This window comes from Sorex fumeus, unplaced genomic scaffold (genome assembly GCF_029834395.1).
Source record: "Sorex fumeus unplaced genomic scaffold, SorFum_2.1 ptg000011l, whole genome shotgun sequence".
NCBI lineage: Eukaryota > Metazoa > Chordata > Mammalia > Eulipotyphla > Soricidae > Sorex > Sorex fumeus.
Window position 1 is genome coordinate 6,052,739 of NW_026606068.1, and position 26,847 is coordinate 6,079,585.

The 26,847-nt window shown below is 55.0% G+C and overlaps 1 protein-coding gene across 12 annotated transcripts in view; it reads left to right on the forward strand.

Moving 5' to 3' along the window:
- The window catches only part of PTK2 (protein tyrosine kinase 2), a 114,717-nt gene that overhangs the window by 35,005 nt on the left and 52,865 nt on the right, over window positions 1–26,847 (forward strand). For all 12 annotated transcript variants that reach the window (XM_056110917.1, XM_056110918.1, XM_056110919.1 and 9 more), the window contains exons 2-10: window positions 769–995; window positions 4,638–4,804; window positions 10,843–10,930; window positions 18,774–18,853; window positions 19,826–19,888; window positions 21,925–21,979; window positions 23,646–23,786; window positions 24,155–24,232; window positions 26,524–26,631. In XM_056110917.1, the coding sequence (XP_055966892.1) occupies window positions 801–995; window positions 4,638–4,804; window positions 10,843–10,930; window positions 18,774–18,853; window positions 19,826–19,888; window positions 21,925–21,979; window positions 23,646–23,786; window positions 24,155–24,232; window positions 26,524–26,631 (975 nt within the window). In that variant the 5' untranslated portion in view covers window positions 769–800. The remainder of the gene's footprint in view (window positions 1–768; window positions 996–4,637; window positions 4,805–10,842; window positions 10,931–18,773; window positions 18,854–19,825; window positions 19,889–21,924; window positions 21,980–23,645; window positions 23,787–24,154; window positions 24,233–26,523; window positions 26,632–26,847) is intronic.

A 26,847-nucleotide genomic window follows, 5' to 3' on the forward strand; every position in this document is an offset into this window, starting at 1 on the left:
GACTCTGTTTCCAGGCCCAGGACCACCACAGGCAGAAACCAGGTGAGCCGGAAGCCTAGGGTAGGTCAGGGGGAAAACTGTGTGTGTGGAAGAAAGAGCAGCAGAGTTCTTCCAGGGCATTTGGACACCAGAAGCTTACGAGCAGAACTGCACTCGTGGGTGCAGTGGTAGAGTATATGCAGACACCCATGCATGCACACACACAGGCACGGGCTGGCAGAGACACAAGGATGGGTGGCAGGCAGGAAGGTGGTCTGGACAGGAGGAGCGGTAGAGGACTTCTCACTGCACCTCTGGCTGTGTCTTGTGTCCCCCGTCCCACCCCTTTCATTCAGGTTGTTCTGCAGTGTTCAGCAGTGCCTGTAGGGTTTGTGTTTGCTGTGTTTTGGAGGTCGGGGTAGGTGGGTTTGGGGGCCACACCTGCAGTGCTCAGGCAGTGCTGGGGGATCATCTGTGTTGCTGGGTATTTGAGTGGAGCTGTGTTGTCTCCGGTGGTTCTGCTCTGGGCTTGCACTGGGCGTGTGGGCTGGGCTAGGGCTGCTCAGGGATGGAGGAACCCTGATCTCAGGTCAGCGCAGCATGTGAAGAGGGCGCTTGCTCAGTGTGCACGGAGAACCTGCAGCCACTCTTGGCCGCCCTTGGGAATGTCTCCCTGACCCCAGCTCTGGGTTCTTGAATGAAGAGGCAGGTGTGCCTGGGGGTCCGGCCTCGCGCAGTCTGCCTGAAGGGTGGAGCCATGCACTGACCCCTTCTTCCTTTGTCCTGCAGAGTATGACAGATACCCAGCACCTCGCAGAACGATGGCAGCCGCTTACCTCGACCCGAACCTGAACCACACACCCAGCTCCGGCACCAAGGCCCCGCTGAGCACAGGCGCGGAACGCTCCCCTGGGGCCATGGAGCGGCTCTTGAAGGTCTTCCATTATTTCGAGAGCAATAGTGAGCCGACCACGTGGGCCAGTATTATCAGGCATGGAGACGCCACAGATGTCAGGGTGAGTGCTACCCCCAGGTGGGATGCTCCCTGGGCCTCCGCAGGCTTGTGCAGAGGCGGCCACACTAGGACATGTCGCTCCCTGGTAACGCCGGCTTCACGCATCGTTTCCTGGGGAAGGAGCAGCTGGATCCTGCTAGTCACGTGATGTGCTTGTGCCATTCCTGACTTGTCCCCCTTTTTCTTCTCTGCTCCTTGAGTGACGCGAGAAGAGCAAACAAATCAGCCTCTGATGCTTACACAGTGAGATTCTGTTCTCGGAAGTGTCCTTTTGAAGTATGTGAGTCCCTTCCGTAAGACCATTCCTTTGGAAACGTTGAATACCTGCCGATACTCTTCAGGCGCCAGGGAGAGAAAGTTCCTGCTCGCACAGTCTCTGGTCTTTGTGGTTCTTCTGAGCTCCCTGCTGGTCCTGTGGGTGTCGCGGGAGACACCCAAATGGGCTTTCTGTGCCCCCTACATGCACTGAACTGGGCAGGGCTGCTCTGGTTGCCCAGTGAATGCCCGTGTGTGGTTAGCAGTTGGCACAGAGTGCCTCGAGGCCAAGTTACTGAGAAAGGGCAGAGAGGAAGTGGTACTGAGACATGAAGGGTCTGGCTGTCTGTCGAGACGCACTTCTCTGTCCATGTTCAAGGTGGAGGAACGTGGGGCAGTGGCCGCACTCCCATGGAACTGCCTCTCCGCTCGGCCTCATCCATCTGCTGCTCTTCGTCCCTGGGCCCTGACGATTTTGGAAATAGCAGAATGGGGCCTGAGTGAGAGGACAGCAGGGATAGCACTGGCCTTGCGCGTGGCCGATGTGAGTTGGACCCCCGGCACCCTGTTTAGTTCCCCGAGTTCACCAGGAGTGACCCCTAAGCACCACTGGATCTGGCCCCAAAAGAAATAAGAAAAAGGAAAGAGTGTCATAACCAGGAGTAAGAGTGTAGCCGGATTTTCATCTACTGTGACTGTGACACGAACTATTCTCTTTTTTTTTTTTTTTTGCTTTTTGGGTCACACACAGTGATGCACGGGGGTTACTCCTGGCTCTGCACTCAGGAATTACTCCTGGCAGTGCTTGCTCGGGGGACCATATGGGATGCTGGGAATCGGAATCAAACCCAGGTTGGCCACGTGCAAGTCAAACGTCCTACCTGCTGTGCTATCACTCCAGCCCCTGATTATTTCATCTTTGTGTGTGGGGTGTCAGGCCACACGCAGTGGCACTCAGGACCTCTCCCGCTTCTCTCCCCGGGAGGGTGTACTGTCATTTCTGGAGATGCTGTAGGGGGTTGTGCATGGTGCTGGGAGGGAACCAGGGCCTGCTACATGCTCTGATTACAGCGTTCTCTGGATATGGGGCATGACAGTGCAGGCGTGAGCGTGGTGGGTGGGGGGGCATCCTGGATTCCATGTTGGGCCCCTCTTTGGGGTCAGCGGCAGGGGTAGGTGCAGGAACACCGGCCAGCTCTCTCCAGCTCCAGCCAGTCACCTTCCTGGCTAGTGCACGTCACGGGCCTGTGGAGCTCGCCCTGCACTGACAGAATGTGGGAGGGAATGCCGTGGGGGCCTCTGGGGAACACAGTGACCTGAGGAGAAGGGGGCTCGGAGACCAGGCCTATGTGGGAGCTATTGAGAGGGATGAGCATAGGGAGGGGAATGGTGTAAGTGAGGGGTGAGCACTGTGAGGGGTGAGCACTGTAGGAGGTGGCACTGTGAGGGTTGAATGCTCCGAGGGTTGAGTGCCATGAGTGGTGAGCACTGTGGGAGGTGGCGCTGTAAGGAGTGAGCACTGTGAGAGTTGAGTGCTGTGAGGGGCGAGCACCATGGGAGGTGAGTCTGTGTCGTCAGGGTGTCACACACTGCCCTGGGCTGGCTGACCCGCAGGCAGTGGCTGGGGACAAAGGCTCTCTGTGGGTGTTTGAAAGCGGCGCCAGAGTCTGGGCTCACCACTCAGGGGTTTGTGTATTGGCCAAGGGAACTTGCTGGATTGTCTTTGAAAGAATTACGGGAAGCGGTGGCCCTCCCACTGGGCCATGTTCAGTGAACAACCTTCCTTGGCCTGTCTGGGCTCCTGCAGGCCTGGCTGGCCGCCATAGCCGTTTATGGGGTGCTGGCGGACACTATGGGTCTCACTGCACCATGGGCCCAGTGCCCACCTTATTCCCACAGCCCTGGAAGGTGGGCTTGCCTTCTAGGGGGAATGGGTGTGCCTTGGCGGGGAGTGGATGTGCCTTCTAGGGGAGAGTGGGCGTGCCTTCTGGGAGGTAGAGTGGGCGTGCCTTCTGGGGGGAGTGGGCTTGCCTTCTGGGGCGCTCTGTGCAGCCCTGTTGCTCCTGCTGCTTGTGGCCACATTGCTTCCTCCCTTCGCTGCTGCTCTGCTGGAAACCAGTGTCCTGCTGCACCTGCTGGGCCTGTGGACTTGTTTGGCATTTTGCCACTGTTGGGCCTGTTCTGTTTGTGTCCGGGGGCTGCCAGGGTGTGGGAGCACTTAGTGCCAGGTTGGGTATGGGGCTCTGGACTCTGGACCGAACCATTTCCCAGGGGCTGAACTGGCATGTCCTCAAGTCATAGAGACACAACTTTGTGCCATGAAATACTTGGTTCGGCTGGGACTTTGAAGTCAGGCCTTCAGGGTCTGGGGTTTGTTTTGTTTTGGGGCCATACCCGACGATGCTTAGACTCCTGGTCTACACTCGGGGATCACTCCTGGCAGGCTTGGGGAGCAGATGGGATGCCGGGAATCAAACTGGGATAGACCACGTGCAAAGCAGATGCCCTTCCTGCTGTGCTTTGCCCCAGCCCCCATGATCTGAGAATTGCTGGTCTTAGAACTCAGGGGTGATTTTTCTCTATTACGGGAATGTTATTGCTGGTTTCATGCAGAGAATCTTACCAAGGGCCTGAGATGTGTGAAGGACGAGGTGCTCCCCTCGAGGGAGGCATGGCTGGGTCTGTCCTGCCCCCAGATTCTCACAGATTGCCCATAGATCACACAGATCATAGATACCACAGACCAACCAGAGATCCCCATAGATCACATATAGATCCTCACAGCCATCCACAGATCCCTGCAGTCACCCATAGATCCCCATAGATTACCTATAAATCACTTGCTCTTACAAACCCTCTGGCTCAGGGCTCCCAGTTTCAGCCCTTCTGCAGCCCGAGCGCCAATTTCCCATGCTCTGGGAACTTCCCTTTTCTGAATGCACAGGCCCAGGTGGTTGAAGCATGAGACTGGGGGGCTCCAGTCAGCCACTGCCCGAGACTCATTATTCCCAGCTCCAGAGGCTGTCTCTGCCATCAGCAGTATTGGGAAGAAGGCTTTGAATGTGTCTCCCAAAATGACACACAGGCCGCAGCACACTTGCCGTGGCTCTGAGCTTGCCTCCCCTCCTCTCTGTTCAGCCAACAAGCTTGGGAGGTGGTGTCCAGTGAGTTTGCGGGAATATATTTCAAGTTTCCCTGCCTTGTTTATTCATTTGTGTTCTTTCCAAATTTTTCTCCTTGTTCAGAAAAATGCTATTCAATAAAAGAGGAGAGTCCTAGGTAAAACCTAAGTTATTTATTCTCAGTTCTCTGTCGGGGTTTTGAGAATTTACTACAGGAGCTGAATCGCCTGCTTTTCTGACAGTCACTTTGTGGGGCTGTGTTTCAGGGCATCATCCAGAAGATAGTGGATAGTCACAAGGTCAAGCACGTGGCCTGCTACGGATTCCGCCTGAGTCACCTGCACTCGGAGGAGGTTCACTGGCTGCATCTGGATATGGGCGTCTCCAGCGTGCGGGAGAAGTACGAGCTGGCACACCCGCCTGAGGAGTGGAAGTAAGAAGGCGCATATGCACACATGACACGCACATGACATGCACATGACACGCACATGACACCGTGCCTGCTGTGGCTTCCCCCCTGCTCATCTTGGCACTAAGTGAGGAGGACTGGGCACCGTTCTCCAGAGCGGTTTCTTGCTTCCGGGACACCTTGGCGAGACCGTGGTAACCTTTGTTGACCACACTTTCCATGTCCACCGCCGCCCCAGGAGAATTCCAGCCCGTGTCCTTGCCGCTGTTTATGCCGGTGGCATCTCCTGGGGCAGAGGGACTGGCTGGATTTCTAGGAGCCCACCTCCCAGGGTCTTGGCCTCTTAGGGGCACAGGGCTGGCCGGCGCACTTACAGCTGCAGTCCCAGGAGAGGAGGCGACCATCATGGCCCTCCACATGTGTGAAGAGGAGGTAGAAGCAGACACCTTAAGTGCCTTCTTGCCTGAGACACCCCCCCCTCCCCCAACCCGGACAAACAGCTCTGGTTTGTGTCGAGTTTGCTGTACAAGTAAGGACAGGAGGTCTTGGAGAGTGCCAGGGGCTGGAGGGTAGTACAGCATTGTGTATGCCTTGCATGTGGCCAGCTCAGGTTTGACCCTTGTACGGTCCCCTGTCCTCCCATTCCCAGCAGTGCCAGGAGTGATCCCTGAGTGCTGCTGGCTATGTTCTAAAAACAGTGACTTTTTTTTTTTTTTTTTTGGTTGGAAGGCAGAAGTGTTTGGGACAGTAAGACTCAGTTGGATAACCTCCCTGTTACAGAATTTATTTAAAAATTCCTTCTATCTTCAAGTTTATCAAATCCCCAGAGTTGGGCTAAGAAAAGGTTTCATGAACATTCATGCAGTTGACTTAAAAGTTTTGACTGCTGCCTCTGAATCATTTCATCAGGTTGCTGTTAAGAAACTAGACAGCCTGGGGAGGGGGCTGGGGTGTCGTAAGTGCAGGGCTGAGGGTCAGTGGTCACCCCTCCACTCACCGTATGGCCTCACAGACAAAAACTAAGGTCTTGAAGTGAAAAGTTCCCGTGGGGATCTTTTCTGGTACACTCCTGTTCCGTCTTGATTTGTCCTGACAGATCAAGGTTTACTCAAGGTGCTCAGGGTTTACTACTGGCTCCGCACTTGGAGGTTACCCCCAGGTTGCTCATGTGCAAAATATGCACCCTCCCTGTTGCACTATCGCTCCAAGTTTTTACTTTTTTGGGGGGTCACACCCAGCGATGCATAGGGGTTCCTCTTGGCTCTTCACTCAGGAATTACTCCTGGCGGTGCTCGGGGGAACATATGGGATGCTGGGAATTGAACCCTGATCGGGTGCGTGCAAGGCAAACGCCCCATCCACTGTGCTGTCACTACAGCCCCAGCCAAGTTTTTACTTTTACTTCAAGTAAAACTGAGGAGGCACACTGAGTCAGCGGCGAGGGCATCTGCCAGAGCAGGGTTGGCATCGCCTGCTCTGTGTTGCTGCCACAGGTGGCTCTGCGAGTAGGCTGGGCAGCAGCTGTGAACTGATGGCATTTGTCTGTTCCACTCAGTTCTGCCCAGGCCTGAGGGCCACTGGCCACCGGCCCTTTTCCACAGATAAAGCAGAGACACATAGCATTGGCTTCGGCTATATTCGCAGAGGTGCTGTGACCGGCCTGTCGCAGTAGGTGCTGTCTTACAGGCTCAGGCGGCCAGTGAAGAGTCCTGGGTGGTGGTGGGGTGATGGGAGGAAATGAGAGAAGGTTTTTTCTGCCTGGAATCCTCGGGGGTGATGGCTTATGAAGTTGTTCTGGGGATCTGGTGTGGGTTGGGGTGATTTAAAGTGTGGTAAGGAGCAGGGAACTGAAAAATCGCCTTCGTAGTACTTTCCCAGTATGTCCCAGTGCCTTCCCAGTATATCCCAACACCTTCCCGGTACATCCCAGTGCCTTCCCAGTATGGCCCAGTGTCTTCCCAGTACATCCCCGTGCCTTCCCAGTATGTTCCAGTACCTTTCCATAACCTTCCCAGTACATTCCAGTACCTTCCCAGTTTGTCCCTATCTGTCTTGGACATTGAAGTCCAGTTTTCACTGTGTGTGAAAGAATGAGGGGTGGGGGAAGAGGAGGAGGGAGAAGAGAGGGGGAAGAGGGGTCCGGGAGAGGAGGGGGGAGAGAGAGAGGGAGAGAGAGAGAGTGTCCCCTCAGGTCTGACGTGTGTGTGTGTGTGCGTGTGTGTGTGTGTGTGTGTGTGTGTGTGTGTGTGATAGCAGCACTCCTCAGGTCTGACCTGTGGATGCCAGATGCCAGAGTTTGTGTGTGTGATTGTGTGTGTGTGTGTGTGTGTGTGTTTCTCCCTTTCCGCATGGGAGGTCTGGGTTTGATTCCTTGCCCCAGAGTATTAGCCCCTACCACGTGGCCCCAAACAAAAATGTCAAGTGGAAAGTGAAGCAGTGTGGGTGACGTTGTGAAATAGTTACGCATGACTCGAGGAAGGAGTCTGACCTTGTATCTGATCCGCTCCCGCCATGGCTGTTTCTGTCAGATTGTCGCCAGGGCCAGACTCTCCTGGCTGAAATCGCTGCCGCAGTGAGGGCCCCATGGAGACTGGCTTTCCAAGAGTTGGGTGAGGCCAGGCTGCCTCTCAGGAGGCTGGAGTAGGCCCTGGGGTGCAGAGACCCGGGGGACGTGCCGGATTCCTCAGCAGCCTTGGGACTGCGTGGATGCCTCCTGTTCCCATTAGTGCTTGTGCTTTGCTAGGTGGAGTTGGGGTGCATACTGGGCTGGACTAGTAGCGGGGCCTCAGGGACCGAGCCAAGGGAACAGAAGTGGGGAGGCTCTGGGGCAGGCAGCCTGTGACCCTGGGAAGTGCCCCGCCACCATAGTTCCCTAATGACGATGACCAAAGGACAGCACAGTCGCCTCCCTGAGGTCACATTCCGGGTCTCTGAAGGAATGATTTGAGGCGTGGGCACGGGGTTCAGTCCTGTACCAGGTCTGGAGCCACCGAAGCAGCCATGAGAAAAAGGTGTACCTGAGACACGGAGATGGGGTCAGATACATTCTTGCTGTTTGCTTTGTAGGACAACCCGGGGGTGCTCGGGACTTTGGCATATGGGATGCCTGGTGGTGGGGGGCTTGTCTGCTGGCCAGTGAGAAAATTGCAAATGCTCAGTAAAGGGGCGGGGCTCTGAAGGTGCTTGGGCCAGAGACCCAGAGGCAGCATGACCCCGGGGCAGGGACACCCCAGGGCGGAAGGACACAGGGCTGGGGGGGGGGGGGGTGCCAGAGAGACCCCAGGGCAGAAAGGTGAAAGGACATTGGGCAGAGAGAGCCCAGGGCGGCAGAACACGTGTGACCTCTGGGAGATCATGGAAACGAGTCCAGTGCTCAGGAAAGGGCCACAGAGTCCAGCTTCGGACAGTGCTTGGGTCACTCGGCCATGCCTTCGGCTCAGTCCTGGGCCTCCGTGCGCAGTGTGTGACCCAGTGTGTGACCCACGGTCTCCAGGGGTTGCACTGGAGGCTGAGGGGACTGAGGACACTCAGCCGGACTCTCTCCCTGACTCCGCTGCCCAGGCCCGCCTGTCTCAGCCTGGCGCAGAAACAGTTTAGTTTTGGGGTCTTAGGGAGCCCATACCTGGCCCAGCACAGGGCTCTATTGGCGGCTGGCCTGTGTCCCAGCCCCTGACGAGCTACTCATGCTTTTGCAATCTTCGCTGAGTGCTTGCTGCCTCCCTCCGGCCGCCCTGCTCTCGGGAATGGGGCTGTCTGTGGGGAGAAAGCTCCACCACACCATGGTTGGGGCCGGGGCTGTCTGTGGGCCTCACTCTGTCCCACATCATGGTCGGGACTGGGGAGCCTCACTCTTCCCTGTTCCTGGCTCCTGACTGACTCTCCTACAGAAATGGAAAGGACGATGACAGCCAGCCTTCATTTGCCTCCCTTCATTGCCCCCGTGGTCTTGTCGGGGTGTTTCAGCACAGCTGCCGCTGAAGCGTGTGTGGGGTCCTGGCTAACACCCTCAACAACCCTGAGATGGGTCCGTACGTGTGGCAGCTCTATGTTTATTGATCGGCTCATCTGCTCCTCTCAGCGTTCCTTCTGAGGAAACTGAGGCCCAGCGTGACCTGGGCAGCCCCGTTCCTCGGCCCCCATCAGTGCACTGGTTGTGATGTACGTTGTTGGAGCAGGTTCTGTCCCTGCGGTGCCCCCTCCCTGATGCGGCCATGCTGCCCAGGGTCCAGCGTGAGCGCTGTCAGCCCTAGGCCTCTGGCATTCCTATTGCTGATTTTCACTGAGTGTTTTCCTAGTTGACAGTTCTATTTCCTGGTAAATAATTTTCCTTCTCTGATTTTGACCTCGGGTAGAGAAATCAATTCCTCTAAATCAACCTTAAATTAAAGCTAAATGAAAATGTCTCAGGCATCAGTGAATGTCTCTGCTCTGCAGTGGGTCAGTTGCCTCCCTATATGGAACTGAGTTCTTTGGCACAGGTGTGTTACAAGAAAACAGACAAAAATCTTCGTGTAACTTGTGTGTGATACTGTGTGTTTCCACCCTTAACTGAACTAAAGTAATTGCATTAATAATTAATAATAAACTTACTGCATTTTTAAGCAGTCCATTAGTAAAATTTTGAAAAACATAGATCTTGTTATAACCTTTGGGTGCACAAATAGTTTTTAAATAAAACAGTAAAAGAAATGAATAAATAGGACTGTCTACACATTCTAAACTCAGGGAGGGTGTTGAACGTTCCCTGAATCTGGCTGCCTAGTCTGTGGGTGCAGGCAGGTCGCCCTACTGAAGCAGGTCGCTGAGATTGAGTATGGTTCACCAGGAGGGAGCTGAGGCGCCAGCACCTGTGAGGACATGCCCCCTCACACCGCTCTGTGCTGTTGTGAGGAGGAGACGGGGTGCAGGGAGACGGGGCTGCTGGCAGGAGCCACTTGTGACTGTCTCAGAAGATGTGCTCATTGTCACACCCCTGCTCCCTGCCCCAGTAGACCTGAGCGTGAAGATTCTGAAAAAGCTCTGTGGGAGAATGTTCACATACAGACACACACATGCCACGTACACTCCAGACAGTACATATACCACAGAATACACACTACATGCACACCACAGAATGCACACATATGCATTCATGCCACACACACTCAACAAACAGCACACACCACAGTATACACATACACATACTATATACACACCACCCAAGCCACATATAGTCACTGCAGTATGCACACACATACTACATACATGCCACATATGCCACACACACTCACCAAACAGTACACATCATACACACCACATACACTCACCAGACAGTACGCACCACCGTACACACACAAATTGCATACACAATGCACATGTGTATATACTCACCGGACAGTACATACTCCATTATACACATATACTGCATACATTCCACATACCAGATAGGACATACCACAGTACACACACACAGTGCGTACCACATTCTCACATTGTACATATAGTACACTCAGTGCATACATACCACATACACACCATCCACACAGTACATACACATACTGCATACATACCACACAATGCACAGACCCCTCCTACAAGAGAGAACCTTCTAGTGAGCTTATTCTGTTTCCTTGAAGGTCATTAAATCACTGTTTCTGTTTAGGGGAAGGATGTAGTGACCCCAGCACCATTTCTGAAAGCTAAAGACTGGAAGCAAGTCAGTAGCCTTCATGCTCCTGTGGGTGGTCACCGTGGCTTCTCAACCCCATGCTCTCTCAGAGCTGCACAGCCCAGTGGCAAGGTCCACATGAGTCTCAGCTGGCACCGGGTGCGGCCACATGTGAGAACTGACGGGTAGTGTGATATGGGAGCAGGGAGTGGGGGCCTCTCCCATTTCACAGGCTTGTGGGTCAGTGTCACGCAGCAGCCCGCTCCATCAATGATTAAAATGGAACATTCACCTTTAGCTTATTTAAGTCATATTTCAGAATAATTGGCAGTTGCCGTACAATAATATTGTTATTGTGAGCGATGAATCGAGAAGTAACTTAATCTAATTGTTGTTTCTGTGAATTAATTTTTAGGTATGAATTGAGAATTCGTTATTTGCCAAAAGGATTTCTAAACCAGTTTACTGAAGACAAGCCAACTCTGAATTTCTTCTATCAACAGGTATCAAAGGGTGCTCTATTAACATAGCGGTTTCCCCTATCTGAGTCCTACTAGGGTGTGTTCCCATTGTAGAGTGAGTGTAGTCTAACATTCGGGAGAACAGCAGCCTGTCTGTGTGGCTGTGAGAATCCTGGTGCTCAGGAGAAGTGTTGCGTTGTGTCTCTGACGCTCTGTGGCGTTTCCTCTGTGTGAGCATGTCTGATAGAGACCTCTGTGGCCGCCTTGAACCCTAAGTGATCAGGCCTTTGTCTTTCATTTATTTAAGTGGCAGGATTACTGTGAGTGGCGCAGATTGGCCTCTTGTGTATGTAACTGTCAAAACCTGCTTCACACACAGACTCTTGAAAGCAGTTTTCGTGGTGAGGCCAGGCAAGCACAAGACTTTGTCCTAGCGGCCGCAAGCAGCAGGGTTTGGTCAGGCAGTAGGTGCACGTGGCATAAAGCACCGCGCAGGTCTAAGACCGACTGGATGTCACTTCTCAGTATCAGGCAGCATTGCCACGGGTCAGCTGCATGTCACAGGCACATGGGCACATGCCATTTTGCTCCTGAATGCCCCTTGAGGAAGTTTCAGCTCTGGATAAAGGAGGTGTACAGTCCAGACTGGGTTGGGGAGGGAGGGGATGAGATGCATCGAAACCTGAGCTGTCGCAGCCTGAGGGGTGAAGAAGATTTGGGTTTTTTTTCCTCCCACGGATGACTGGGGCCATTGACAAGGTTTGATCCAGCAGGGTGCAGCCCAAGCGCAGGCACCACCTCCCGTGTGCCAGCCTGGGTCACCACAGCACCACAAACACCAGCACAGTCAAGAAAACAATTCTGTTAGTGAACGCCCACTCAGACTGTTTTGTCTTGAGTGAAAACTGCCTTCTGAGATGGCACTGTGGGAGTTGTTCAGGCTTTCCAGATACTCCAGTGAGTCAGGGTCCCGTCAGCCATTCAGACAAACAAGGACACCAGAAACTGCCTTGTGGAGGGGACCTGGGTGATGCCTGGCCCCGTGGCCCCCCAGGCACAGCGCAGTGGGAGAAAGCCCCGGGTATCCATGTGTGCGTGTGTAAGAGGGCAGCTGTCTGCATGTGTGAGAGAGGCTGGGTGCTGGGTATTCCTGGGGTGAGGCTCTCAGGTTGGTATGCTTGGGGGTTGGGGTGGGGCGAGGCCTAAAAGAGACAGAGTGTGAAATGGGGGCCTGTGAGGTGAGGAGCAGAGGCCTGCTCGGGTACCTGGTGCCATGTGCCAGGGAGCCCCCCGGCCCCCCAACCCAACCCCAGCCTCTGTGTGTGGCAGAGCCACTGGGTTGTCCTGAGGTGGAGAGATGTCTTTGGCAGCGTCCCGCGGTAACCTGGGGTCCCCTGGTGTGTTAGGGGCCAGTGACTGTCCCTGTGACCGATGGATGAAAGAACGGACCCACAAACTGGTAATCAGTGGCCGTTTATTCAAACCCCTGAGCGCCATTATATAGGAATTGTGAAGGACTGGGGGGCAGCAGTTCCCCGTAGGAGTGGTTGAATATTAGCACAAACAGTGAAGAGAAGGAAAGCCCCTCCTTCAGGGAAAGCCCTACTAGGAGATCCACCCAACGATGCAATATCATCACCCAGGGGCTCCAGTATTCTAGATTCTTCTAGGAGATCTTCCAAGGATGAAATTCCATCTAAGGGCATATTGCTTTCTCCTTTACTGGCAATTCCTTTAAACATTTGTTAAATTTGATTCTTAATAATATTTCTAGTCATTTTGTACGAACACAGGAAGAGATACTTATCTGTGCCCTAGATTAAGCTTCATGGTCTCTCTGTACTCATGGTAAAGGATGGCTTTTCCTGGGGACATCTCGCTGTTTTTCCCAGACCACAGTCCTCAGGCCAGGTTAGTTTTTCCTAACCCCAACAGTGTCCTTATTCAGTTACTTCTTTTTGGGTCATGTCAGAGTTTGTTCCATGACTGTATTCTTAGCCTATTATACTTCTTATGGTGCTTAGGTTGTCCTGTGTCCCCATCTCAAAGCCAGGGTAACTTACGACTTGCCCTGGGTCCATTCAAGTCCCCCAGGACAACTCACCATTTGGGGTGTAAGGAACTAAGGTCAATCTAAGGGCAACGGAGGCTTAAGTCAAGTAAGTATGATGGATGCCCAGGAGTAGATAATATTTTGAGTCAATTACAAAAGCATAGCATTACTTGTCTTCCTGTGTCTCTGCAAAAAGGACATTGCTCTCAAATAAAAATATGCAAAGGACATAAGGAAAAGAGAAAAAGCAATATTTCACTTACATATGCAAAATCCAGAACCATCAGAAGGTTTGGCTTTACAAGTTGCAGTGTCTGATTAGGAGATACTTGTGACTAACAGGGGAAGCAGAGCACAAAGAAGAGTTTAAAGATAAACACAGAGGATTGGGAGCACCTGATGGAATTGGGTCTGCCTTGGGAGCATTGTGGTGGAGTGACTCAATTAACCTAAGCTCCCTGCAGGAGAAAGGACAACCCAATGTTAAACCTAAAATGCTTGGAACTGTAATCCTACACCCCTGACCTCCTCCTCTCAGTGGTCTGTCACCTTGAAATTCTCTGGCCAGCCCACCTTGGGGCTGTGGGGCTGGAGTGGATCCTGGTGCCTTCCAGGCTGACCAGCTGGCGAGGCTTTGGGTGTCCCGCCATGACTGTTCCCACTTCCCTCCTTGAGACCCCCCTGCTCTGGGGAACTCGACGCTGTTCCAGGTTTGCTCTCAGCAAGCCCTTACCGTTGTCGGCTGCCTTTGAGCCTAGTGCTCCCTCTCAGGAGTGGAAAGTGGGATGTGGCGCCCTCACTGTGTCTGCCGTGGCCCCTGTGTGCCTCCCCTGACGAGATCCCGCTCACCTTTTCCAGGTGGGATTCTGTTGATCTGTGTGCAGTGCCAGCCATTGAGCAGGGCCTCCCTGGCAAGGCTAGTGCCCTGTCGCTGAGCTCATCCCGTGCCCCAGTGCCCAGCATCCCTGTTGAGCGAGGGTGTGGTACTGCACAGGCTTCAGTCCACCCTGGGAACCTCCAGGACTGTGCCACAGAACTTGGGGACCCACTGTGTGCCTGGGACCCAACTTGGGTGAATGTGTGCCCTGCATATGCTTCACCCACAGCCTCAGTGTGCATTGGAGAGCCTGGCGAAATCCTCAGCCATCGCTCACCTGCTCTCCTTCCCACTGGGCGCTGTGCCTGCGAGCTCTTGAGATGGCCTCGTGCCAGAAGGGAGTCCAAGAAAGGGAGGCCAGACCGGGCTGAGGACATTGGTTCAGAATACCAAAGTGACAATCCTTAAATGTTTCTACCTTGCAATTCAGTGTGGCCCCATAGACATTGGTAGTTCTGTAAGTTAAATGTAGAATGCCTGTAGTTTCTGTTTTTGGTTGGTTTGGGGGCCACATCTGGTGGTGCTCAGAGCTTACTCCTGATCCTGTGCCCAGGGATCACTCCTGGCAGGGATTGGGGGACCATCTGGGGTGCTGGGAATTGAGTGCCTGGTCTGCTGTGGGAGATTCAACCCTGAGCTGAGCCCTTTCCAAGCCCACAGAAGTCAGTTTAATTCTGTTTTCTGAGTCTCCAAGTGCGATGCAGGGATGAGGGATCTCCACCAATGATACTCAGCCAAGTGGGCTGGAGGACGTGATGTTGGGCACGCGTAGAGCTACTCCAGGAATAGAGAGTTGGACACATGCAGAACACACATGCTGACCACTGTACTATCCCGCAACTGCCACACTCATCGGAAATCCGTTAGTGCCTCAGTGCTTCCTATCTGTCCGAGCATGTTGAGCCGGCAGCCCTGCTCAGGAAACTGAGGTCAGAGCCTGGTATTTCTGTGGGGAGGTCACCCTGGTCTTTCTGGGAAGGAGGTGAAGTTAGTATGGGTCCAAGGCTGACGCTATGGTAGTCTCTCTCTTGACCCCACGGTGGCTTCTGGGAACTGTGCCCTGTGCCTGGGGTCTTGGAGAAACCCCACCGCCTCCTCTCTTCTGCATAGATATCTCCAAACAGAAACGGGCACTTGCCCTCCCTCCTGTTCTCCACTCCATCCCTGTCTCCTGCTCTGTCCTGACCCCCACTCCATCCCTGTCCTCACTCTGTCCTATCCCCTACTCCATCCCTCCCCACCTGCATATATTTTAAAATTGCCTCTATCTGTGCCAGGGATCTTGCTTGGAAGGAGAACTCTGGTCTTTTCTGGGGGTCCCAGGGCTCCTGTATGCTCAGGCGATCATCAGGAGGGTCCACAGGACACAGTGGCGGGTGTGTTTGAAGGACCAACAGGGAGACGGATAGTAGAGGTGGGGTGCAGGGTTTCTTGTACCTCTTTGGCATTTGACAGACAAGTTTGTGATCAGGTCCATTGTCAACCTTGGGTGGGACGGGGCCGAGAGACCAGTCAGAACTGGAGAGTGGGCTTTGCCTGGGGGGGTCCCTGGGCTCGGGCACCACATGGCCCAGAAGCCAGCACAAAACACACAAAACCCAAAACAGCTCTCAGAGGTTTTTACCGGAAAGAACCACGTGGCTTTGTGGGGCCAGCCGGGAGATGGAGAGCAGCCATGTTGGGGGGATAAGAGCCAGCAGGGGTGGTGGCCAGATGAACTAGGAAGTGAGGGCCCTGCCGTTCTTGCTGTGCACCTGGACCTTGGTCACACCAGACTTCTACGACTCCTCTGCTGAGTCCTGGCTCTGTTTTTTGTTTGTTGGTGTTTGTTTGGGGGGCCACACCTGGCGATGCTCAGGGGTTACTCTTGGCTCTGCACTCAGGGCTCACTCCTGGCAGTGCTTGGGGGACCATGTGGGATGCTGGGGATGGCCATGCGCCAGCGCCCTCCCTGCTATTGTCGCTCTGATCCTCAAGTTCTTGCTCTTAACGCCTGCTGTGTCACCTCAGGCAGACAAGGCTTCTGATCTTCCTGACAGCGCAAGCCTGCCTGGAGTTTTGCAAAGATGGGGACTGCTGCAGGGGGAGCGCTGGGCCCTGGGCCGGCACACAGACTTCCTGCCTCCATCCTCACTGCTCTCAGGCCCTTTCTAGGACTGGAATCAGGGAATGAAGGCGGTGATGCTGTGAGGGTCTGTGGGGACATTCTGTGATAGTCATCCGACACAGGGCCATGTGCGCGGCACCAGGCTATGTCTGTCTCAGATTGTAGCAGCCAGAGGCAAGCTTGAATCTCGGGAGATGCCTGAGGCCAGCCGTAGGGGAAGGACGGACCACCGCCCCTTGGGGCCCTTTGCAGACGAGGCAAGGGGCCCGATGGCTCCCTGGGACAGGCCTGCCCTGCGGAGAGGGGCTGTCACTCCCCTTTCACTTGTGCGGCCACCTGAGTTTGAGGCCGACGGGTCTCTGCCTCCTCTCCCCTGTGGATGATGTTGCAGACCGTGATGCTGGTGTTGGGGACAGCTGTGCAGGGACTGTTCTCAGTGTGTCTGAGACTGCCGAGCACCTGAGTTCATGGCTCCTGCTTAGGTCCTCTTGCCTCATCACCTGAGTTTTGAGTTTTGAGGTCTATTTTTTTTTTTTTTAACTTTTTGGGCCATACCCGGCTATGCTCAGGGGTTACTGCTGGCTTTGCATTCAGGAATTACGCCTGGCAGTGCTCAGGGGACTATTGAAACCCAATCGGCTACGTGCAAGGCAGACGCCCTCCCTGCTGTGCTATCACTCTAAGCCATCTTGCTCCAGTTTTGAGTTCTTAACACAGTTCAAAGCCAGGCTCACCGTACCTGGATTTCCAGAGAGCCAGTTGGAAGTGTGGACAACGTGATGCCAGAAATGAATCTGCTACTTGGTGTACTGAGCTGTTCCTCATCCTCTCGAGTCTGACTTGGGGTGGGGGCATTGGCCAGAGGTTCACCACGTGCTTGACCCCCGAGGTCTCCTAGGCTCCAGGTGGGAGGCCCCTGCAGATAAAATGACTGAAAATCAAGTAAGCGAGTGTTGCTTTAGATCTTCACAAAAATCATACCTGCCATTGCCCAGAGGGCAGTTGGCTGGACACTGCTTGGTCAGTGTCGATTGTTCCCCTGGGTATGAGGCCCAAGGGCACTGAGGAAGGTGTACCTGGTGCCCGGAGCTCGCTGATGATCTGCTGTACCCAGGGAAAGCTCAGTGGACAGCTGCCCCTGCAAGACAGGGACCTCTGGCGAAGGTGGAGGCGGGGGCCCTGCGGGCCCTGAGGGTGGCACTAGGCCCTGGCAAGCTGGGAGCCGCGCTCTGTTGGGGCTTGTCTGTGGTTCCCAGCAGGGTCTCATTTGCTCGACCTGTGACTTCTTTACGCGGACAAGGGCTCCAGAAACACCTCAGATTTGTAGTGGGTTTGATCTCGACTTTTTCCCTTTTTTTTTCCTTCTTTTGGGTTTTTGTGCCATACCTGGCAGTGCGCAGGGCTTCTTCCTGGCAGGGCTCTGGGACCCTATGGGAATCAAACCTGGGTCGGCCGCGACCGAGGCAAATGCCCTACCTGCTGTACTGTTGCTCCGGCCCCCCGAGTTAATTCTTAGTTGTGTGCTCAGTGACCACCTTCTGCCGCCACATTCTTCCTGCCCCGTATTCTGTCCCACAGCCGCGTGGGGTCTCAGTCCCGTGTCTGTGAACCTGAGGCTGGTACTCCAGCTCCACGGCAGCTGTTTGAATCGTAGGGGTCGGGGGGGATTGCGGCAGTCGGGGTGAGTTCCCAAGGAGTTGGAGGTGGCTTGGTGGACGGCAGAAGAAGAGTTCAGAATGTGGACACAGTCAGCTGGGGGTATATGTCTTCTGAGCAGACGAGCAGGCAGGCTGGAGACTAGGGCCGGGAAGACAAAGGTCTTTGGAGATTTGTCTGCAGCTAAAGCCTCCACATTTTCTGTCGAGCTCCAGAGAGTGAATATAAATAATGAGTCAGGGCAGATGCAGATTTTATGGCGATAAAATTCAAAATATAAAAACGTGCAGGCCAGAGAGAGAACTCTAAGGACCAAGCCCCTGCTTTGTGAGATCTCTGCCCTGCACGGTCCCTTGAGTGCCGATGGGGTTCCTTTCCAAGGGAGGAGGAACATTAAACTGAACTGAGCCTCAGAATGAGTGTTCTCTCCCAGTTCCTCCATCACACACAGTGACCCTCGAGCACAGAGCCAGGAGTGAGCCCTGAGCTTCTGTCATCAGTATGCTCCATGTTTCAGCTGCTGATCTGGATTGGTCAGGGACTCCCCCAGTTCTGGGTTTTTGGTATACGCAGCGGCGGTCAGGGCTCACTCCTGGTTCTGTACTCTGGGGACCAGATGAGGTGTTGGGGATTGAACCCCGGCTGGTCGCATGCGAGGCCGGCACTTTCCCTTCTGTACGGTCTCTCCAGCCATGCCTCTGAGGCACTTGCAGTACCCACCTAACATTTGAAGGTGTCCCCCCGCCCAGCTGGTCGAAGGCCCAGCTTAGCTGCACTTCCTTTCCCTTGGGCATGGCCTCGGATATGTTCCAGGTTCAGTGGGTCCCCGCTGGGCCTCATGCCTGCAGTGTTGCCAAGTGTTGGGGAGGCACAGAGCATGCGGGGTAGGCTCTGACATGGACACTGGGGCTGGTTGGGAGAAGGCCCAGGCGTCTGTGTTGTCCCCCGCCCCGGGCAACAGGGAAGGCGTGAAGCAGCTGGATGTGGCTGGGGTTGGAGGGAGTCGGCTGCTTTTCGGCCCTTCCCAGGCCAACGGCATAGGAGGCTTTCTGGCGGGAGAAGCTTCTGCCATTCCCTGTTCCTTGCTCTTCTTTATTGTTACAGTCCAGGAGAGGGCAGGCATGGCATGAACAGAGGGGCGGGCGAGCGAGGTCAGCCTGTGACCACAGCCTGCCTCATCCTCCCTTTGTAGGTGAAGAGCGACTACATGTCAGAGGTTGCCGACCAAGTGGACCAGGAAATCGCCCTGAAGCTGGGTTGCCTCGAGATTCGGTAAGGAGGGGCCTGTGTCCACAGCGTGGTGTGGGCTGGCCTGGCGGTTCCTCCTGGGATGGGGCTCGCCACCTGAGCAGCAGAGGAGACACCTTGCTCCCACTTTCAGCCAGGAGAACCTTTCGTTTTCGCTTTCAGTTGGAAGTGGGTGGTTTCTGGCAGCCTCGTGCTCCCCAGAGAGCCGCCCCGGACCCCCAGCCTCCTCCCGCCGTGCCACCTCGCTGCCCGGCCCTTTTCGTGTCACTGACTCATGAGCTGGACCAACGAGGGTTCCGCTCCGGAAAACCCCCAGTGGTGCTGAGAGACAGTACAGGGATGATGGCTTGCGTGCTGTGACCCAGCTCAGCGCCCAGCCCTGCCACATTCCCACATGTGTCCCCCACCCCGTAAGAAAGAAGAGACCCCCCTGCTCACAGAAGCCAGCTCACACCCCCTTTGTGCCCGATTTCGTTTTCCCTGTAATCCAGCCCTTCCATTTAAGGAGGCCAGAGGGAAGTGACGAGATACAGCAGGTGAGGCCTGTGCTGTCCAGCTGACCGCACGTTCCTGTGGATGGCCCCGGGGGCTTGGCATTGTCGTGCTTCCCCTGCTGCACAGCCGGCTGAGCCCCCTGCGAGCGAATGTGTGCCTGCCAGAAGTTTAAGTTCCCATCCAACTGGAACTTGGTCCAGGAAGCTCTGCAGTTCTGAAGTCACCCTCCGGGAGGCCCTGGCGGGTGCCATGTACCATGGACACTGCCTGGTGCCGCCCACGCCCCTTGCCCTTCCTTACCTGGACCCATCCCTGTGGTTCGTGGTCCTGTCACTGCTCTGCTGGCTAGGCGCAGCGGCGACACCACTCAGTGCCCACAGCTGAGGCAGGGCTCCTGCTGCAGGCCGGTGAACACGGAGGCCGCGCAGGGCCTGGCTCATGGCTAGGTCTTGCAGACGTTCGCTCCTTGCATCTGAAACTCTCTGTCATCCCTGGTCACAGGCGATCCTACTGGGAGATGCGGGGCAACGCGCTGGAGAAGAAGTCCAACTACGAGGTGTTAGAGTGAGTCCCCGCCTCCGTTTGCTCGGAAACCTTCATTTTCTTCTTTAGTGCTTAGCAATTTTCTGGGTTTTTTTTTTTTTTTTTTGTCCTAAAGTCTGTTTTACTTGCCTTCGGTTAGCTTTTATTTTCCGTTTTTACGCTGTGTTTCTTTGCACAGGCACTTTCTCAGGCATGTCTCATAGTGGTGCCAAGTTTGGCGTCTTAGAGCTAGCCTGGTCTTTGGGCAGGCTCAGCATGTTCCCTTACAGGGCTGGTCTGGGCCGGCTCCGTTGCCTTTATTACTATTGTCCTTTCTCGTCATATACTTTTTTGTTTGTTTCACCTTAGTTTTGGGTTTTCTGTGTGTGCTGCCCTGGTTTTTGCTGTTTAATTCTTGGTTGGTTTTCTTAGTTTTTCTTCTCTAAAGATTAAAAAATTTGGGAATGACCCTTGTAGTTAGTGACTGGTACCTATTGAGCTGGATAGAGATCAGGTTTTATCTGCGTCCCTGTCCCCCATCCTAAAATCTTAGGCCACAGGTCGACCCTGTTCCCTGAGTCCAGCTCCAAGTAGCTCCCTCTGTCCCCCACCCTTGACAATAGGCACTCCTGTCCCCTGAGACAGACTGTCCATTTCCTGCCCCTGTGTCCTCGGCTCCCCTGGGCCTGCCCTGCCCCTGCCATGTGCCTTCCCATGCCCTGCGGGTGGCTGGGGCTGTGCAAGCCTGTGGTGGTGCTTCCAGATGCTCCCGCCTCTCTGGTCACCTCATTTGTGTTCTCTGAGTCCAGCTCGGAGCCAGTGCTCCTTGACTCCAGGGCAGGTCCCTGTGGAGGTCACCTGCTGTCCCTGTTTGGCCTTTGGTGGCTGTGTCTGTCATTTCATGCTGCTGAATTCTGCCCCCTCCCTGCCTTCCCTGCAGAGGAGCTCATGGCGCGGCGCCCCATGGAAAGTGGCCCCACATTCACCCCTCACTGTCATGGTCCCACTGAGGGACCTGTCTCTGAGTACAGAGACTGCCACGCCTGCGATGCCCAGAAGTCGGCTTTCTTCCCGATGAGCTCTCGGGAGAGTGTCTCCCTGGCTGTGGGACTCTAGAACTGGGGTCCACTGGCAGGTGCTGGGGAGAAGGGAGGCCGCACCTGCCTGGCCTAGGGGCCCCGGGGGGATTCCAGGCTCTGCTCTGAAACACCCAGTGCCAGTGTCCCTCGCAGGGACATCCTGTGCCTTTCAGAGCACGTGGCTGCCATCTAGTGGCCACTGCATGCAGGTCCCTGAGTTCGCAGGGAAGATGTGACTAGTGGAACTGGATCCTGTACTGGAGCTTGGAGTCTCTGGTGGGACCTTCATACTCCAGATGCATCTTGCACGCTAAAGATAGCCACTGTGACTGCCTTCATCTTTACAGCTTTAACTCATGGTCTCTGGAACTGAGACGACAGAATCTTGATTGGGTAAAGGAATCTCGTAATCAAAATGTTCCATCGAGAGGCCTGAGAGAGTACAGTGAGTAGTGCACTTGCTTTGTGCACATCTGACCCGGGCTCGATCCCTGGCATCCCATATGGTCCCCTGAGCACTGCCATTCCTGAGTGCAGAGCTAGGAGTCGCCTGAGCATTGCCGGGTGTGACCCCAAAACAAAATTGTTTTATTTAAAAAATTAGTTTTTTTGCATTCATCCAGGGGATTTGAAAAAAGACTTAAATGACATATGTCTCCACTGATCACCCAGGTGGCACTAATGTTTCTCAGTCTTGGCTTGAAGCAGAAGGTTGCACTGGGCGGTCAGTCAGCAGAGACAGGGTTCTCAGGGTGCCTTGGTGGTGAGTTTGAGGGTGCTGAGGCTTCGTTTCTGCACCAGCTTGTCCTGCGTATCTGGAGGGCTCTGGAACCTTGTCCTGTTCATCCCAGGTGCCCGTAGCAGCGGAGCTCAGCCTGACTGCCCTCTTTCTTGAGTAGTTTGTGGAAGAAGTAACTTCAGGTGCCTCTGTGTGTTGGTGACGTTCATCATGCTGGGTGGGCCCTTGCACTCGTTAACATGCTTCTTTCTGTGTTTCAGGAAAGATGTTGGGTTGAAGCGGTTTTTCCCTCGGAGCTTACTGGATTCTGTCAAGGTGAGTAAAAGTGCGTGGCTGGGACCAAATGGCCTTGTGATGCATAGGCACCATTGGGGTCAGTTGCTGAGGCTTGATCCATAGTGGGGGCCCTGAGTTCCACCTCCAGAGAGGCCCTGTAGGAAGCTGGTGGCTCTCCTCATCCGGTTCCTGTGCTTATGTTGGCTGCCCTTGGTGGCATGCGGGCCCAGGGGTGCCCTGCCTGGGGTCAGTCCATGGGAGGTCTCTGGGTGTGCCACAGCTCATGTTCCTTCCCAGCACTGAGGCCAGTGCCAGGGTGAGGAAGAGGAGCGTCTCCATGGGCTGGATCACTCCCCAGGCCCTCCTTGACTATCCCTGTGTGCATGCCTCCTGTGTGGGGATGGACTCTTCCCTTGCCCTCCGGGCTCCTGGAGCCTTCCGTTAGAATGTTGTAGTCTGTGCACCAGAGTCGTCATGTGAGGAACTGTGGCTGGCTGAGACACTTTGGATGACTGGCTCCATCCTGGCCCATCCCTGGGAATTGCAGAACTCTGGCCAAGCCACTTGTCTCGGTGCTTTGGGTCCACCTCTCTGGTGGAATAAGACCACTCAAGCGCATGGGCCTGATCTCGACTCCAAGGATGGAAATGAATCATTCAACGTGAAGATCAAAGTAAAGTAAAGATCTACCACTGCCAGACAGCACTGCAGCCACGTGTACCTGACTCCCAAGCATGATGCTTGGGAGTTTCATATTGGATGTTTCTTCCCTCGTGTCCTGTGGCACCAGCGATGCGACTCTCAGACATTGTCCCGTGCGGCCAGGATTACCTCTGCCTGGCACCATTTCTCCTCAGGGGCTGACCTGGGTGTTCTGCTTGTGGGGCTGGAGGTGATATGAGGTCATCTGCTCCTGCCTGGTGGGTGCCCAGATACCAGGGAACAGCGCTTGTTCACGGTACAGGAACCAGGACCCCGGAGGAGCAGATGCAGTCCCTGGCTCATTGGGAAAGATACTCCAGTGAGACCAGGGCTGTGATTAGGGGTCAACTCTGTGGTGTTTGCTGACCACTGCAGCTTATGTGGCTCTGCCTGGGGCCTATCCCCCAGCTGCATTGGGGGCAGGAAAGGGGCAGAACAGCTACTTGGGGATGGTGTAGCCCATGTTGAATGACCATAGCGCTCAGTGCCTGGGGTCCACGTGGGACTAGTAGGAGGCCCCTGTGGGGCAGCCCGAGGAGGAAGGTCCAGTCTGCATGATGCTGGCAGCCTTTTAGGTTCCTGTTTCAGAATGAAGGTCAGGCTGGACAGGGCACGTGCCTCACATACTCTGCGGCCTGGAGCCCTGGACTGAGCAGCGCCTGGGCGGTGTGGCCTGGGGCCCTGAGCATGCTTGGGAGGTGCCTTTCCAAACAGAGCTGAACGGTCACAGCTCAGAACCACTGAACGTTGTCTTAGCAGCCACTCAGGGACTGGGGCTGTGCTGCACGGGAGGCCCTGCCCCAGCCAGTGAAGGGTTAGGGTCTGGCGTCCACTTGGTGCACTCCCCAGCATTGACGGATGCCGCACAGCCCTGACTCTGACGGCAGCTCTCGAGGGGCATGGATAGGAGGAAGTGGCGTCATGGTCCTGCCCTGGTGTCAGCAGTCACTGCCCCGGTCTTTATTCTGTGTTGACTGAGCCAGGCTTATGTTTTCACCCGCAGGCCAAAACACTAAGGAAGCTCATCCAGCAGACGTTTCGACAGTTTGCCAACCTGAACCGGGAAGAAAGTATCCTCAAGTTCTTTGAGATCCTCTCCCCGGTGTACAGATTCGACAAGGAATGCTTCAAGTGTGCCCTGGGGGTGAGTGGGGGCGCCCTGGGCCTGGGGCTCTGTGTGCCCTGGGAGTACTTGTCCCCTGCTGGGACTCTGCTTTCTGTCCTCTCAGTGAGGAAAGCTGCCCGTGTGAAGGTGGGACCTGCCTCACTGATCATTGGCCAGAGGCCCCAGTTCCGCCTCTCAGACCCTGCTGGTCTTCCAAGGCTGAACGGGCAGCCTGTGGTTTTTCCTTCTTCAGAGAATCTTCCAGAACCGCCCCCAACCCCCTGCACGTGTCTGAGCAGGGCCCCCGGCTGCACTGCCTGTTAGTCTAAACTCCAACCCACTTGTCCTTGAGTCTGTCTAAAATCATCCTTTTTCCTTCTGCTTCTCTGTCCTGTTTCCTCTTTAAGTCAAGCTGGATTATTTCGGTGGAACTGGCCATTGGTCCTGAAGAAGGCATCAGTTACCTCACGGACAAGGGCTGCAACGTGAGTGTCTGTGGGGCTGAGAGATTGGGCGGGCGGGTGAGGATGCGCAAGTGCTTCCTGGACGGGAGGAAGCAGGTGCTGGGCTGAGTTGTGGGGGGGTCCCTGGCTGGGGTGTGGCGGAGGGAGGCTCTGGTCTCCGGGGAACACAGATACCGTCTGCCAGTTGTGGGGCCTGAGGCAGCACGGGCCTGCTGGGTTCTGTCAGGCCACTGACGTCTTGGGGGATTTGGTCACAGCCAGAGATCGAGGGCCGAGCTGCTCCCAGATACTGCAGCCCTGGCTGGCCAGTCCCAAAGAAAAATTCCCGTTTTTATTTTTATTTATTTATTTATTTATTTTGCTTTTTGGGGTCATACCTGGCAATACACAGGGGTTACTTCTGGCTTTGCACTCAGGAATTACTCCTGGCGGTGCTCAGGGGACCATATGGGATGCTGGGAATCGAACCTGGGTTGGCTGTGTACAAGGCAAACACTCTACCTGCTGTGCTATTGCTCCAGCCCCCCAAAATTCCTTTTTTTTTTTTATTCATTTTTGTGCCTCTCCTAGGCGGTGCATGGGGCTTAATCCTGGCTCTGTGCTCAGGATCACACCTGGTGGGGCTTGGGAGACCCTGTCAGTGCTGGGGTTGGAACTGGGTTGGCCACATGCCAGGCCAGTGCCCTGCTCGCTGTGTGCCCGCTTGGTCTGGCACGCGTGATTTCTTAGAGCTGCTCCAGTCCACAGTGAGCTCTGGAGGATATCTGCAGATGCGGATCTTTCCCGTCTGGTTTCTCTCTGTTGTTTTCACAAGCCTCTGGTTGGCTGTCGGCTTGGAGCAGACAACTCCGGAGCCTGTGAGTCCCCTCCAAACCCCCTGTGTGTAGACATAGGCTGCTTTGTTTTGGGGGGGGCCACGCCTGGCTCTGTGCAAGGGGACCCGGTAGGCGGTGCCGGGGACTGAACTGAGGTGGGCCATGTGCGAGGTAGGTGCCATGAGAGCCCCCATCTGCCTCCGTGCTGTGGCCTGGCCTCTAGCAACCCTCGTGAGCTTCCCAATCAGCAGTGCTGCATGAGTGGAGCATCAGGGGCCAGTAGATGAGCGAGACCTGCATCACAGGTCACACCTTCCCTTTATTCCACACGGGGAACTGTACATGGAATGGCAAGCTGAGTTGAGCTTCACAGAAATTGGGATCAGCTGAGAACTTGGCAGGGAGTGGTCTGATGGGACTTAAGATGCCGGCTCTGACAGGAAATCCTGACTCACTTCCAACAGGAGAGAGAGCCAGGCAGGCGTTGGCAGAGGGGGCTGGGTTGTTCTTTATGCACTAATTTCTGTTAAAATCTAATCATTTTGGGGTGGAGGGATAGCCTTGCCCACACCTGCCCAGGTTCAGTCCCGGCACCCGCCGTGATCCCCTGAGCATCGCCAGGAGTGATTCCTGAGTGCAGAGCCAGGAGGAAGCCCTGAGCATGCCTGGTGTGACTCAAAAAAACAAAACAAAAATCTGATCATGTTTGCAGTAGAGACCATTTTTTTGTTAAAAATTGTTTTATTTTTACCCAGACCACTGGTTGTGCCAGGGGGACCAGGAGGTACTGGAACTTGGACCCGGAGCTCCTCAGCCCCAGCCTGTTGCCTGGGGTGTCCTTTACCGTGTCTTGCCACTTTTCGTGGGTGGTAGTATTGCCTTTTCCTTGTATTTCTACGTAGTTCGGAATTCTTGTTTTTAAGTTGTTCTGGGAGCCGGTCTCAGTTGTCATTCTTATGTTGCTGTCTTATCCAAGGAGATGGTTTCCCAGACATTTCAGATGCGTTGGGTCTTGATGGCGGTGGATAGGGTTGATCTGTGTAAACATGGCCTGCAAAAACGTTCTCTTGTATGGAGGGCATACGACTCTAGACCCTGGGGAGTGACTAGGAGCTTAGGTCGGAGCTGCAGGAGGCTGTTGGGTGGCCCGGACAGCCCTGGATGGTGTGCTGCTCCTCATCCGCCTGCTCTGGTGCTCCTGTGTAGGATGAGGTGACTGTTCGCATGCTCCTGGCCTCACCAGGCCAGCTGGCCTCCAGGCCTTGCTGCCTGTTCCCTGCTGTGGCTCAGTAGCTGACTTGTCTGACTGCTTCAGTGACTGCCCCTCCCGGTCGCCAGGAGCACGGCAGGCACTGTGTCTTCCCTGGACAGCAGCGGGCGGGCCGTCCCCTGTGCCTGCATTTGCTCCCGGAGGCTCTTTGTACTGTGGACTGCAGTGCAGGATGTGCTGGCGGGGCTGCCGGCCTGGCACCCACAGGCTGTCCCCTCCCTCCCCAGCCCACGCACCTGGCTGACTTCAACCAAGTGCAGACCATTCAGTATTCGCACAGCGAGGACAAGGACCGCAAAGGGACGCTGCAGCTGAAGATAGCAGGCGCCCCTGAGGTAAGGTGCTGCCCCTCACCCACCCTCTGTTCCTCAGCCACCCGCCTCGTGACCCCCTGGGTGAGGCGACCCTTGTGTGCGTGAGCAGCTGCTTCCCTGGCAGAGCCTTCTGTGCCATGCTCCGGGGGCACTCGTACCTGCTGCCACGTGTCCTGCTCTTCTCGAGCTACAGCAGCCAGGAGCCCAAGGGTGCTCTAGGACCCAGTGGAAAAACCC